This window comes from Branchiostoma lanceolatum, chromosome 16, assembly GCF_035083965.1.
Source record: "Branchiostoma lanceolatum isolate klBraLanc5 chromosome 16, klBraLanc5.hap2, whole genome shotgun sequence".
NCBI classification, from domain to species: domain Eukaryota; kingdom Metazoa; phylum Chordata; class Leptocardii; order Amphioxiformes; family Branchiostomatidae; genus Branchiostoma; species Branchiostoma lanceolatum.
This window is the reverse complement of record NC_089737.1, coordinates 16,488,767-16,503,668: the sequence shown is the minus strand read 5'-3', so window position 1 is coordinate 16,503,668 and position 14,902 is coordinate 16,488,767. Positions and strand designations below refer to the sequence as shown.

General features: G+C 41.9%; 1 protein-coding gene across 1 annotated transcript; it reads left to right on the top strand.

Annotated features, from left to right (window-relative positions):
• Positions 1-250: 250 nt before the first annotated feature.
• LOC136421344 (bcl-2 homologous antagonist/killer-like) lies at positions 251-14,902 on the top strand. The gene is made up of 7 exons (XM_066408573.1): positions 251-357; positions 9,093-9,366; positions 9,810-9,983; positions 10,124-10,253; positions 11,118-11,261; positions 11,748-11,928; positions 12,383-14,902. Exons 2-7 carry the CDS (start codon positions 9,105-9,107, stop codon positions 12,491-12,493), a joined length of 1,002 nt encoding a protein of 333 aa, XP_066264670.1. The 5' UTR covers positions 251-357; positions 9,093-9,104; the 3' UTR covers positions 12,494-14,902.

The window sequence follows — 14,902 nt, the reverse complement described above, 5'->3', positions numbered from 1 at the left end:
TTCTAGATCACATTGTACATCTGTACGATTGTATTATTTTTCAACCTCCCGTTCCCGAAGAGTAACATGTATTTTTATCCTTGGCATAATGCATTGGACAATGGAGGGCCCGCTGAAAAAAGAAAGCTTGAGAAACGTTAAGATTTCGCCTCTCCACATCTGCTTGGAGATCGTGATGGATCATATCTGCAGTTCACCCTCTCCCCGCCAGGTGACGCTGCGCCGCAGTTCGCGGATGAATGACGTCATATTTCCGCCATATTGCAAACAGAGTCTGTCTGACGACGTTCTTGTCGCCGGTCGCGCCGCAAATTCTGCCGAAAATCTCCGTTTTCCTGGCAAACTTCAGAAACTCAGGTAAGTGCACACCTGTCCCGTACTGCCAGGTACCTGTGTGGTTATCTAAGGTGCGATTTGAAGTCGGGTTCGGTTCCGAAATCAACTTTTTTGCCGCTGGATTTTTTGTGTAGCAAAACAGCAAACCTTGCATGAAGCTGAAAAACGCCGCCCTAGATTCAGGACGGGTCGTTAGAATGCGGGAAAATCGTTTTTTTTACAAACTTATAGGTGATAGATATTTGATTTCTTCTTCATTTACTTGGGAAAATGTCAATTCCACAATTTTATCAAAAGAATAAGGTTGATTTTTGTTGATAACATGTTGAGAAAAACATGTAGTTGCTTATGTAAGTGATTTTATGACGACGCCAACGTCATGATAGAGACGGCAAAATTTCATTTTCATTTTGTGAACGAACCAAATGCTGTCTTGTTTGCTTTCCATACCATGAAAAACCTGTAGAAAAGTAGATTTTGGGACGACAGCGTTGTTTGTTATTATTGTGGGCAGGTCTAGACTTGACTTGTTTGTGATAATCCTGGATAACATTCAGGCATTCCTGACCCTCAACAAGTGATAATATTACATCTGCAGATTTTCAGCTGTTAGATAAAAAAACCTGTGTCCATCCCTAGGCCTAAGGGGTTATAAGTAAATCTGTCCAGCTTAACGATTTAATTATAGGATGATCGTTAGGAGAAAAGGATATCATCGTTAAAGGATTAAAGAAAATCTAAAGCAGGTTTAACGATACTCTTACTTGTGAAAATGAAATGAGGATTATAATGATTATCTGAGATATCCGTCCTGTGAAATTTCATACCGGTCTTGCCATTCGGCAGATTAACTAGTTTCGAAAATATCTTGCTTACTTTCTGGTAAAAAACCCTATATAATAGTATATTGGAACTTATTGGAATATTGGAATTTATAAGTTATTAGTTCATCACTTCATCATCAGCATCATGTCATGCTGGGATCATGTCTGTCCTTAAGGTTAAGGTTTTCTCGCGGGGTGCACGACTGTTCTTAAGGTTGAAGGTTTAGCACTCGTAGAAAAATTGTTTAGATGGCAGAAAAAAAAGGTATTTCGATCTTGATACATGTACCATGAATCGATCGCAGCTTGTAGAAAACAGAAATGTAGTATTCCTAGCCCTGGCGTGGTTCAGCACTGTTCACTGTCAAGCAGAAACAGGTCTTTGTGTAACAGCGATATGTAGATTGGACTGTTTCCTGTCTACTGTGACGAATGTATCTGTTTGTTATGAGTAATATCATTTCTGATATTAGTATTAAGGTCAGCGGAAGTTATAAGTAATATGATTTCTGATAAGGTCAGCTTCTGTCGAATGGTCACGACTCCAGTCTTAACTCGTGAGTCGCTCATTCCTGTTCATTAATCATACCGTACATGGGTCTGAACATTAGAAGGTTTATGTTGACTACGTAATACAAAATACTGTAAATGCAGATCTAGAAGTGTTCACGGTGGTTTTATGTTAGCGTTTTTCGCAGTGAACTCTTTACCGCGAACTTAAAACCACTGCGAACACTCCATTTTCTACTCTCCAAGCAGAGCTAGGGTTTCGGCTGGTTTTTAACGTGTTTTTAGGCGTTTTTGTCATGCCTTCTACTTTGTCATCGTTTTTGTTGTGTCGCAAACCCAAGCTCTGCCGGCACTGACCTCGGGGCGGGGCAAACCTATTTACTTCCATTGAAAAAAGGTGACAGTACTCCTCCCCGAGAACCATTAGATAATCATTAGTGGTAACAGTTTTACTGCCCCGGATTATCACACATCCGGCAAGCGTAGCGGCATTCACCAGACTGTGCCGGGCCCCCGCTGACTGCCCTATTCATGCGACAGGCTGGTGTCCACGATCCCACGCCGGCATGATCATTGATAGCATCATAACGTACATTTCCATTGGAAACCTCACAAGAAAAACACAATGATGCATGAACAAGACATATAAAATAAATATGTATTACGTATTAACTTGAACTACATTACTAGTAATTATTATTATCATTATCTCAGGCATCGTTAAATGGATTATGAACGGGAACACGTGCTTTGTTTACGTTACATGCGGTTACCAATGCCGCCGCTCGCTGTGTTCAGATTGGACGGAACTTTTCAACAACACCAGCGAAATTGGCGACGGAGCGCTACCAACAGAGACTAAAAAATCCCCACGACACCAGAGGATTGTACACATTTTTGTGTGCTTTGTTCTTTGATGGTTTTTGGATGGTGTAAATGAAGTGCGGTCACGATAGGCAAGTCATTTGCTGACGGACATGAGGCGACTTTCCAACATGGCGTCCTGATTCGGTTTTGTATATAACGTTATTTGTGGGTAGTAGTTTAGAGACTTTTTGAGATCCAACGATATCCTCCCACTACAGCATGGCATTTCCGCAGTAGGGATTAAAAATGAGAGAATCTATGGCTATTTCGGGCTGTACATCGTCTTCTGGTACGACGGCCCAAATGGCCTGGATCGTAGTTGAGTATCGTGGAGACTTTGTAAACTCCAGATGTCTTTGGTTGCACGTTGAGCTATTGTTTTCATACGAAAGTAATTGCAGTTAGCCAAGGAGTAGGGGAAGCGTAAGAACATGGCATGAAAACATGGCCACGACCGATAGACCGAGGATTATGTCCATGGTGAGACTGGGCCGGAAGTTCTGTGGCGCGTGGGGAGGGAATCCCGTGCCTGGCCGGGCACGCTTCGCACTTTCTTGTGAAACGCTTGTAATGTGTTGGAGTGATTAGGTTTATTAGGCATTGAAGCTTCCGTCTGCCGGCAGAGCTTGGGTTTGCGACACAACAAAAACGATGACAAAGTAGAAGGCATGACAAAAACGCCTAAAAACACGTTAAAAACCAGCCGAAACCCTAGCTCTGCTTGGAGAGTATCCATTTTCTCCCTACCACAAAATTAAATCCCCATTAACATTTCTACATTTACAGTATATAAAGCTAGATGATTTCTCTAAACAGTCAGACATTTCAGACACTGACTGACAGCATCCACTATCTTTCATCAGTGACTGAGAAATTGAATGAGTGTTTTGTTCTGTCTAACCCTAATCGAAGTACCGTAATGTTGACTTTATTGTTAGTTTAGACCGCTTCAGTTGTAAACATAAAAAAGTGGAATTTTTACTGGATGACTTCAGTGTCTGCATGTCTCTGAGACGATGTCATACTATAGGGGTCAAGAGTCAGAGGTCAGTGAACTCTCAAGGTTTGTTATTGATGATGCAACCTCAGCTGACCGGTCAGAACTGTCATGTCCGGATTGGATCAGAGTTTGTTTTTAGCCGTGAAGACACCTTGCAGAATTGGACCACGGCTTTATGTCCCATCCTAAAGACTGCGACCCTTTCCACTAGCTTGCATGTCAGGTGGGCGACAAGTAGTCGGGATTCGACCTCCAAACCTCGAGCCCTTGGTGTGCTTACCACTGGAATATGCAGGCTGTACAACACGGTTAAGGCAATAGTTCCAGTCGGGAGTGTTTTGAGTCAGAGCCCTGTTCCTGGTGACGTCATTGTTTATGTAAACAACGTGTGTTGACTCACAGACGCGATCGTTTGTTTATGTGACTCAAATGGAGCTCCTGCATCACTAGAATTCAAGATTTACATAATTACATTTTTTACAGAGAAAACATTTCATTCATTCTGTCATTCGATTAACATGCTAATAGTTATGTACATGTAGAATGATCAGGGTGATTCAATCACACACCAGTTAGAATTATATTTTTATAACAAGATAGGTCTGTTATGTTCTTGTGAAGTTTGAGACACCTTTTTGAACCCTGTTCTTCCCGTACGTGTGCAGTAGATTCATTTTTGCTTTCAGTTTTGTTTTTGGAAGTGAAAGAAATTATAGAAATCATAGAGGTTTGTGGCTGTAGTAACGTGTGCTATCTGCATAACGTGACGTCACCCCAGCGATGGATGGATCACTCCTTGACAAAGACCGATGTCGTACAGTCGAAAATTTGTGTAAGTCCAATTTTTGTGTTGGAAATTACAGTTTATACTCGTTTAAGAATAAAACCGAGTTAGCTGCAGCCGGAGCAAATCCTTGTACATGTGTATTATAGTGTACAATCACCCACAGAAATATTCATACTAAAACTGAGACAGCCGGAGCCAAACCAAGGGTATGTTGTATGTTGAAGTGTTTAGAACAGTGTTGTTAACAGTGTTTCCGCCAGACCGCGACTGAGAGGCCGTCCACTTGGGGAGGGCCGTACCGCGAAAATTAATTGACCGTACCGCGAAAATTAATTGACCATACCGCGAACATTAATTGACCAGGAAAAGTAACTGAATGTTGTGATCAGAAAAAACTTTGTTAATTTTTCAAAATCAATTTGATACGAAGGTCGCTATAATACTGCTTCAATCGTCACAAAATGCGATCTATATTGACCAGAAACGCCTGAAGTGTAGAGGGGTTTTCCCGCACTGTGGTCACGTGACATCTTGCCGTCAACCAATCAGAGCACAGATTTAATGACGCGGACCAATCAGCGCTTAGAACCTTGCATATCAATGAGCTTAAAAACATGGCGGACGGCCCGGGACGGGGCAGGTTGCGACTCGACTTACGTGAATTCATAGCGAAAAAAACAATTTATCTACGGTACATTTGGAGAATTTTAACGGAAAAACATTCAAAGGAATATATATTGTGTCGAATACGGTCAGAAATGATGGCGAATCACGGCGAATCGCGGCAAATCACGACGTAGAGGCTGAAATGCACGGGCGAAATTCTTGGTTTGTTAACGTTTTTCCTTGTTTTCTTCGATGACTTTCTTCGATTGAGTCTTGAAAAACGGGTTTTTAATGAGATCACCGTATGCCAAAGGCACCGACATCGATTCTTCGCAAGCTTAACAATAGCAACAAACAAAAGAGTGTGAATGTCCAACGATATAGAGCGTCCCCACGCCCGCAGTAACAAAGAAAAACAATTTGAAATTATGCCGACCTCTCGTATTTTTTTCCCGATTTCTCGGCATTTAGTTTGTCTTTTTTTTTTTTTTAAAGGACGGCCTATGTCTGAGTTCAGGCCGTCCAAAGCGACATAAGGCCGTCATTTGACGGGAAGACGCCCCTCTGGCGGAAACACTGGTTGTTAGGTTTTACCTGTCAGGCTGTACTGCAGCGTACTGTAAATACAGAAATGTCCACAATACTATAGCAGTATGTGACTATAGCGCTGCCGCAAACTTAAAACCACCGCAAACACTCCATTTTCGCCTTAGCACGAAATAAGAGCCACGCATGCAAATGCATTTACAGTTGAACACTGTGCACCTTTAATTTGTGCACCCAAAATTCTTTCTGTGTACCTAAATGTTTAGGCTAGGTGCACCAGTGCACCTAGTCGCAAAACTGAATTTGGATCCCTGTAACAGCGACGTTACATGTAGGTTCCACCTGTCAGGCGTACATATCTCTGACTTATCCGTTAAAAGCCAGCTGAACTTTAGGATCTGTAAAAGGTCAGGGGTCGGATTTCTATCCTCCCACACAAGCAGGGGCAGGGGCAGTGCAGTCAGCGGTTCTCATCATAAATTTGAGGTATAGATTTTTTTATATACATACTGAAAATACTTAGTCTCAAATTATCTTGTTATGGATTTTTTATGTACATTAGAATCCGCTTAACTGCACCACCCATTTGTCAGCGTTTTTGGTGCAATTATCCGGCTGGTGCAATTATGCGAAATGCCCAGCTGGACCGCACCACCATGGGCGAGGGGGTGTATTGTTAGTCAGAAACACTAGCACAAAGAAAACAGACTAAATTATTAACTTTATCTATTGACCCTTTGCTGAAAATAAAGAAATGACAACGAACCTGTTTTGATTTTGCATTCTTTCATTTTTCCATGCGATCTACCGCATTACAACACACGTAATGTAACAGGGGAAACATCGTCATGCCACTCATGTGATAACAGTTTCTGTGTTGCATTACGTAGAGTGCAGTTGTCGATTTACGTAAATCATGTACCGCCATGAAACTAAGGAATTGAAACTAAAACTTGGTTACTGATTACGGGTGACCAGCCCGGGACCTCCCATACGATTCCTATCAACGTAACCGTCAATGGAGACCGCCTTCTTTTGTTACTCAAAACAGTTTTAAACATATTGGCGGTATTGCGCCTTTACACCGGCAGGTATCGGCTAATTTGTACCGCATTTGCCAATTTTAGCGCACCTTTTCAGTTAACTTGTCGAGGATTTTTGAAAAAAATTGGTGCAGTTATCTGGCATTGGTGACCATGCGCGGTGCAGATATGCGGAGTCACTAACAATGCAGTGAATGGGAACCGGTTTTGGATATTGGGATTCGGTGCAATTAAATGGAAGGTGCGTTTATCCGAGGTGCAATTAAGTGGCTTCGTCTGTACTGTTAACTGTAAATACTTGGTCTAAATTTATCTGATAGCTGAAGAGGACTCATGATCAGCATTTTAGATGAAAATTCCGGTGAATTTCTTTTTAGCTAGCAAACAGTTTAAATTTTCAAACTTATATAAACTTCCATGGTTAGCTTACCAATAATTCTGATAGATTCTTGATTTTTGTACTTTCAAAACTTCCTTGAATATTCTTTGACCTTGGAATTGACTTTAGCATTCTACGACATAAGTATCCGTTTTCTGAAATATTTTTTTTTTTGCAATTTACAGCATATATTTTCTCATGTTGCAGCTGCTTTGTACGATTTACAGAATGGCCAAAACCTTTTCTTTTTTTTTGACAACGGACAAAAATTGATATATGCGCGCGCGTATGTCATCCATATAGTCAAATCAACATGGCCTAAGCTGTACATACATTTGCCACTCCAGATAGACAATTGTCCCAGGACCACAGATATGTTTGTTTACATATGTGAGGTTTCTTGGAAGAAGCTATTTGTGTCTTACAGTCGTCTCAGAGTCGAGTTGATGCAGGTTCGTTGCACCCAAGGTGACTTTATTGTCGTTACGTCTAATTCAAAAATTAATGTCATCATTTCGGTGCTTCTCAAGGATGCTGACACTGGAGGGAATGCAAACCTTTTTTTAAAATCATTTGTACAGTACTGTAAAGAAAAGTTACGCAGAAATGTTTGCATGGTTTGTACGTTCACGGTTTTCGCGGTAGCTCTTCGCCGCAACTTAAAACCACAGTTTTTTCCCTCCTTCCCCCTTGTCTACTATTGTCTCAAAAATGTGAACTCAAAATCACTGCAAATACTCCATTTTCTCCCTATTGCAAAATTGAAACCACGCAAACTTACTAGTAAATGCATTTACATTATTTTTAGTATGCAACAAATTTATTCTGTCTCCCTTTGTCATCTGTCATCTGCAGAGATGAGGTTTTGTTATGACTGATTTCCAGGAAAGCCCCACCTTGATGACTTTTCCTGGATCTATTCAAAATTGGGATGTTTCGGCTAATTGGTTTGTCTGACAGGAATTTAGGAATATGGAAAAGAAAATACTTTTTTAGATATCATTCGGCTAAAAGGTAAAAGTTTGGCTTTTTTTGCTCACATTTCTTGTTCTTTGATTCATATGATACAAAATTAAATTTTGGTCCCAAATGAAGCTCTGTCCCTATGGATATACTCTCTTTCTGGTTTAAATGACTGGATTTAATTAAGGAATGTAGAAAATAAAATACTCTGTCTTCTGAAATATATTCTGTTTTATTTACTTTAAAGTTTAAGCATTTTTTCACACATATCTTGTTTTCTGATTGATGCTTGAATTTTATAAATTAGTCAAAATGAAATTTTGGTTGCAAATGCTGCAGAACCTCCGCACCTGTCCCCACCCTGTCTGTAACCTGATCCCTCAGTAATTGTGTGAGTCATGCGTACTGAGCGCGCTCACTGGGCGGATAAAGGTGGTAATGGATTTACCTGAACCTGAAGGTGAGACCTGCACACCTGGGCGAACTTGAACTTCAGAACATGAAATGGATCTCTTGTATCTTACACGTCCACAGCAGTGAAGATATATCTCAGAATATGACAATATTGTAGATACAAACAAAGTTCCGGCCGGCAACATATGGTTTATCAGTGATGCTCTGCTGATTTGAACCCGGACTTCTGTATCTATATTGCCGGTATAACCGCCGTTCAGCGAAACACACCAGCTTCTGTATAGCTGGTATAACCCCCCTTCGGCGAAACACACCAGCTTCTGTATCTGTATAGCCGGTATACCCGCCCTTCGGCGAAACACACCAGCTTCTGTATCTGTATAGCCGGTATAACCGCCGTTCGGCGTAACACACCAGCACTTCAGCTGGTTTGTGAATACAATTTATGTCACAGCGTTTACATCGGGAATATTGAAATTTTGATAGTTTTTTCTGGGATAGACCCGGTGTTAACCACCTTACATGCAGGTGTCTCTGTTGGAGTCTTCTAACTAGACTTAGAATCTAAGTCTAGAAAGGGTTCGTGAAATACCTTCTGGGAAACTGAAATGAATCTCTTGGTTGTGTAAAAAAGAGTCTTTTTATTCTAACTTACCAACCTGATGAAACTATTCACGGTGATATTAATAGTTTAATGTTTTTATCCTCCTTATTCACCGGCTTCTCCTTCATGCAGAACGATCTTGAGACTCCATGGCCAGTTTCTTCATTTACTTTTCTACAGTTTCTTAACTGCAGTTTCTTATCTCCCCTGCAGACGTCTTGAGCCATGTCTGAGGTGCAGTCCGAGGAGAAGAAGGACCCCCCGGCGAGCGAGCCCGGCGCCGTAACCGGACACCACATCGTGCCGCCGCCCGGTCACCACGTGGCCACGCCCGCCGACCACCACGCCCCCGCCCACCACGGCTACACGCACGGCAACACCGACCACCATGGCATCATAGATCACCATGGCAACCTGGATCACCATGGCAACATTGATCACCATGGCAACGGGCATGGGTCATCTGCGCCTGGGCACTTCTTATATGGTCAGTATTTCCTTATATGATCAGTATTTCCTTATATGGTCAGTATTTCCTTATATGGTCAGTATTTCCTTATATGGTCAGTATTTCCTTATATGGTCAGTATTTCTCTCGTCCAAGAACAAAACAATTGGATGTGTTTCATCTTTTGATCTGTTATGATAGAATGGATAAAATGAAGCTAGAATGTTTTAATCACCTTCATTTAAGTAACTAAGTCTTGAGTGTGCCCCATAAACTTGAAAATTATCTTTAAAGGAAAGAAAAACTTAAAGAAAGATGTTAATTGGCAGAAAGTTGTCAGAAAAATGATCAACTTATTAGTGATACACAAAGACCACTACTAAGAATTGAGTGCATTTAATAGAAGTACACAGCTTGCCCTATGAAGAGACCAATTCCACCATAGAAAGATTGTTTAAAATTCAGTGAAATTTTTTCCATAGGTTCAGGCCAAAACATCCTGACAGATATCCCGGGACTGGGGGGAGACGAGGCCGAACCACAGAGGGAGGAGGAGCAACAGACACAACAGCCGGCAGCAGCCTCTCCAGGGGAGGAGCAGCAGCAGGCGGAAGAGCCACTTGTGCGCTCGCCACAAGAGACAGAGGAAAATGTAGGTGTCTGGAATTTACGGAGACTGTTACAGAAGTATTCACAGAAGAACGTTCCAAAGAATTCGCGAATGCTGTGTTCTTTATTGTTATAGGTAGCATTATTTACAGAAGTGTTGTTTGTTGTTTTGTTTGTTGCTAGGTAGCGGCGCAGACAGAGAGCGTGGTTCGTGACTTCCTGTTCCAGAGACACCAGCGCGAGCAGGCGCGGGAATCCCAGGTCGGGGAGTGCACGCCCTCCATGCCCGAACTCACGCCCGACCTCAACCCCCTCAGGTAAGGACAGTAACACTGCATTCCACAGATCAAGTCCCAATCCAGGGCTTGACATTCATTTTTAGAAACAGGTGCACTGGTGCACCCAACCAAAAAAATTAGCCGATACCACATACAAAATAAAGTTAAATGTCAACAAAAGGAATTACTTCCTCTCTTAAGAACTTCAATCTGTCGCAAATTTCAAAACAAGTAATATATCAAATAAAGTACAACAAAGGGTTATTTCAAGAATATTCTGAATACTAAGTGTACAATAGTACCTTGTACCTTTACCTAAATATAGCCTACAAAAATACCTAGTTGCACTGGTGCACCCGCAATCAAAAATCAGATGCACAGCTCCAGTTTTGGGTGCACATGACCCACTATTTCAAGCCCTGCAATCAGACCAGTTAGATTTATATTCGAACTTGTGGTTCTGGTGGTATCGTAAGTTTCACAGCATTATGTTATTCAGACAGCATTTTTGTCTCTGTTTATGTTATGGTGTATAGTATAAAGTGAGTGGACTCATTCCTCAATGGTGTGATGATTACACATTTTTACAGATATTCGACTTCAATACTTCATCAAACAAACCAAATTTGTTGTGTCTTTTGTGTTGTACTTTGCGTCAATGCAATGGTTTTATTGGAAAAACTTCTTACAATAAGAATGTTCCATAACTAACAAGAAGCGATTTTCACAAAGCTGAAAAGCAGCTTAGTCTACGTGTGTAACATCCCATCATGCACCAAAAATAATTACTCAAGCAACTGGATAGAATTTTAAATTCTATCCAGTTGCTTGAGTAACTATTTTTGGCGTATCTACCTTGATGTCTAACCTTCATCAACATGTCCCATGATACCTTGCCCCCAGCCGCGAGAGCGAGGTCGGGCGGAAGCTGGCGATGATCGGGGACGAGATCGAGAACCGCTACGAGTCAGAGTTCAAGGCCATGATCAAGACGCTGCGGGTCACCCCGTCCACGGCGTATGAAGCCTTCGCTGGCGTCGCTCGAAGGTCAGTGGAGGTCGCATGCCTTGTGGTTGCCATGGTTACTTTCGAATTTATCTGGTGTTTTGTTGATACAGTCAAACCTGCCCAAGGTCAGTGGACAAATGACATTGTAGGAGGTCATGTGGTTGCTATGGTTATTTTCAAATCTCTTGTGGGGGACACCCCAGTTTATTTTGGGTCTCAATTCAAGGTTAGACACCCTCAAGTCTAGCAGCCATCTCTTATTTGAAATACATACTTCTGAGCCAAAACAAAGTTGAGTAAAGGAATGAAGGATAACCCTCTAGCTATAAGAACCTTTTGCAGGTTATTTATTCTTTGGTTGATTGACAGGTTATTCCGTGACGGCATCAACTGGGGCAGAATAGCGGCGCTGCTGTGTTTGTTTTTATAGTGTAAGACGTCCAGAAGACGCCCTGCTAGCTAATACCCTCTCCAGTTTGCAGGTTATTTATTGATTGATTGATTGATTGATTGCTTGATTGACAGGTTATTCCGTGACGGCATCAACTGGGGCAGAATAGCTGCGCTGCTGTGCTTCGGGTACCGCATGGCGGTGGACGTGCTGGAGCGCGGGATCCCGGACTTCGTGCGGCAGATCATCAAGTACGTCGTGCAGTTCATCATCTCCGAGCGGATAGCCAGGTGGATCGCAGAGCACGGCGGATGGGTGAGTCTACACCCCTGTTTTTTTAATAGGCTCTTCTGAGTTCTGTCAGAATTCTGTCAGTGTAGTCTGATTTTAGACTCATCCACTTGAAACTCAGGGGTGATGATATACATAGATTTTAATTTCACCTTGGAGCGGATAGCCAGATGGATTGCTGAGCACGGCGGTTGGGTGAGTCTAAATCACACCCCTGTTCTGATAATGGACTCTTCCGAGTTCTGTCAGAATTCTGTCAGTTGTCTGATTTTAGACTAATCCACTTGATACTCAGGGGTATTAAAATACATAGATTTTTGATTTTACCTCCTATGAATACTTTAGAGTCGTGGATTTTAAGAAGACCGTAGCACATTCTCAATAAGGATTGCTATCTGCTAATTAAACGTCATGTGTTAACAGATTTTGAAAGTTTTGACAACATTTCTCACCATTTTATTTTGTGTTCCCCCCCCAGAGAGGTGTCCTGAGCTACACGCTAAACGAGGGGTTCCAGGCGCTCGGCACAGTCTTCGTGGTCGCTGCAGTTACCGTCATCGCCGCCGTGTGGCTCTTCAGACGGTCATAGAACCACCAGCAGGTGCCCCTCCCCGTGCCAGGAATGGTTCAGTCTGAAATTTGATCAGACTGGTCATTCATCCGATGGTACCACTTCAGTTGTGGGGATGTCAGGATAGCTACATGTATTCCCTGTACCATATTGATCGATTTGTGATTCACCCCAAAACTGAAGTGGTAGGTTCCACGTTTAGGTGGGCGTTGTGAGGTTTGGATGATACCATTGGGTGAAGGAGGGGACACAGCTGCTGGTATTTTATGGACCAAGTTTCTGGGTTGTGCTATTGTGGAGGGAGGGGTGTCCTGATGGTGCTGGGAGTGGGAGACATTGCCGGGCTGGCAGCTGTGGGTTCAGCAGAAAAACTTTCAAACCTGCCCAAGAAGACCACCACAGTCAAACCTGCCCAAGAAGACCACTCAGGGGACCGATAAAATCTGCTCTATGTGGACAGGTGGTCACTTTTCTTAATGCTGGTGTCATTGGAAAAATAATTTGAGGATCCACCAAAAACTGGTCACCATGGCCAGGCGGTCCCTATGTATAAGTGGCCTCCTTTAGTTTGACTGTTAAATTCTGACCCAAAATTGGAAGGTTTCTATTTTTGGAAAGTATTCCAGGCTATTTTGATGGCTATTGTAAATGTTCTCATTGATAAAATGTAAGTTAATTGGCACTGAGGAACAGGTTTGAATCGCTTTGGGACTGAAAAGGAAAGTTTATGAAATGGTTTTCTCTGCAAACTTCAGTTGACAGCCCTGTATTGTACATATAACGAGCCATTTTTCAGTGTCTAGTTTGGACTAGGTGACCTGTGACCTCTAAAACTGACCTATGACCTGACCCTTGACTTGCCGCACTTGACTCATGACAGGTCAGGCAAGGCTGAAGATGGCAAGCAATTCATTTGAAAAATTTACTTGTCATCCATAGAAAATTCTCAAGATTTTTGCCTTTGGAGTTTTGATGTGTGAAGGGTCAAAGGTCATCTGTGTCCAATCAGAGGCTGAGAAGAGTTTGATTGACAGGAAGGGAGTTTACAAGGAACAGGGTGTTGGAGAGAAACAGTAAATAACGTAACTGTCAAGTTTTAGAAAAAATGACAAAAGATTTTAGGCTAGAGGCTCCAAGAGTTGTATTAATATTGGCCATCCCTTTTGAGAAATGGTTGTGCCCAGAACCTGTATGATTGTAATGGGGAATGACCCAATGCAGAAGTGAAATGGGGGTGGTCAGGATGTTTATAGGAATACGTTCCACCCAGGTTTTGATCGTTCTTAAGATTCTAGGACGCGACAAGAGGCTGAGAAACATCATATCATAAGACAAGTATTTTCCTATTTCTACATGTGAACAAGTCAGTCTGGGTTGGGAGGGAAACAAAATGTCAAAGTCTTCTTCAAGGTCATTCATGCTGTGATTGAAGGTCAAAGGAAGACAAGGTCACACACTGTTGATGAAGGTCGTAAGAATTATGAACTTTGATCTATTTCTGGTGAGAATCTACAGCAGAATATTCTTACTTGTTCCTGTGTGCTTGAAAAGTGATGTGAATTTCTGGCAAAATTTTTTCAAAATTCTGATAAAAAATTTAACTCTGACCTCAAACCGATTCTTTTCATATCATTACTGTCTGAAAAGGCTGTGAATTTGCTCTGCCTGTAAATTCCACGATTGATGGAATTTCTGTCAGGAAAACTCAGGAAAGCTGCCGTTGATAAATGATGAACTCTGCTAATCATTGACAAGATCAGCTACGTAAATGGCTGCTTTTTTCCGCCGCCAAAAGGTACAATTTAGCTGTGGCGATGTTGATTTGACCTTGACTCGCTGTGATGATGTTGATTTGACCATGACTCTCTGTGATGATGTTGATTCGACCTTGACTCAGATGTTGGTACGAACTTGATTCGCTATTGTGATGTCGGTACGACCTTGACTAGCTGTGGTGTTGTTGATACGACCTTGACTTGCTGTAGTTTGTAATAAACATGCAGGTTCAAGGTCAGGAGTTTCAGGGCAGTCAAAGCGGAACAATGAGCTTCATGGGACTGGATCAGAATAAACTTCAGGATCAGTTTGTATGGAGAGCAATAATTATCATCACTCACCTAAAATCAACCTAATTCAGGGATCAAAACATTTGCTACACAAAATGATGATTGGATACCTTTGAAATAGCTGTTTTAAAGGCAACAAATAAAAAAGTAGTTGTTGAAAACAACGATCAAAACCTCCCAGTCCAGACTGACTCCAGCTGGCCTATTTGTGAGTAGTTGAAGTTTAGAGAGAATATTTGTGATATTTCTGTGGATGTTTTGTTCGTTGTTTCATGTGACTTTTGTGGAGAAGAAAGAAGACAAGACAGTTAAGTGCCCTAAACGTATCGTTTCCTCGTCTGCCATAATTGTAAAGATGTCT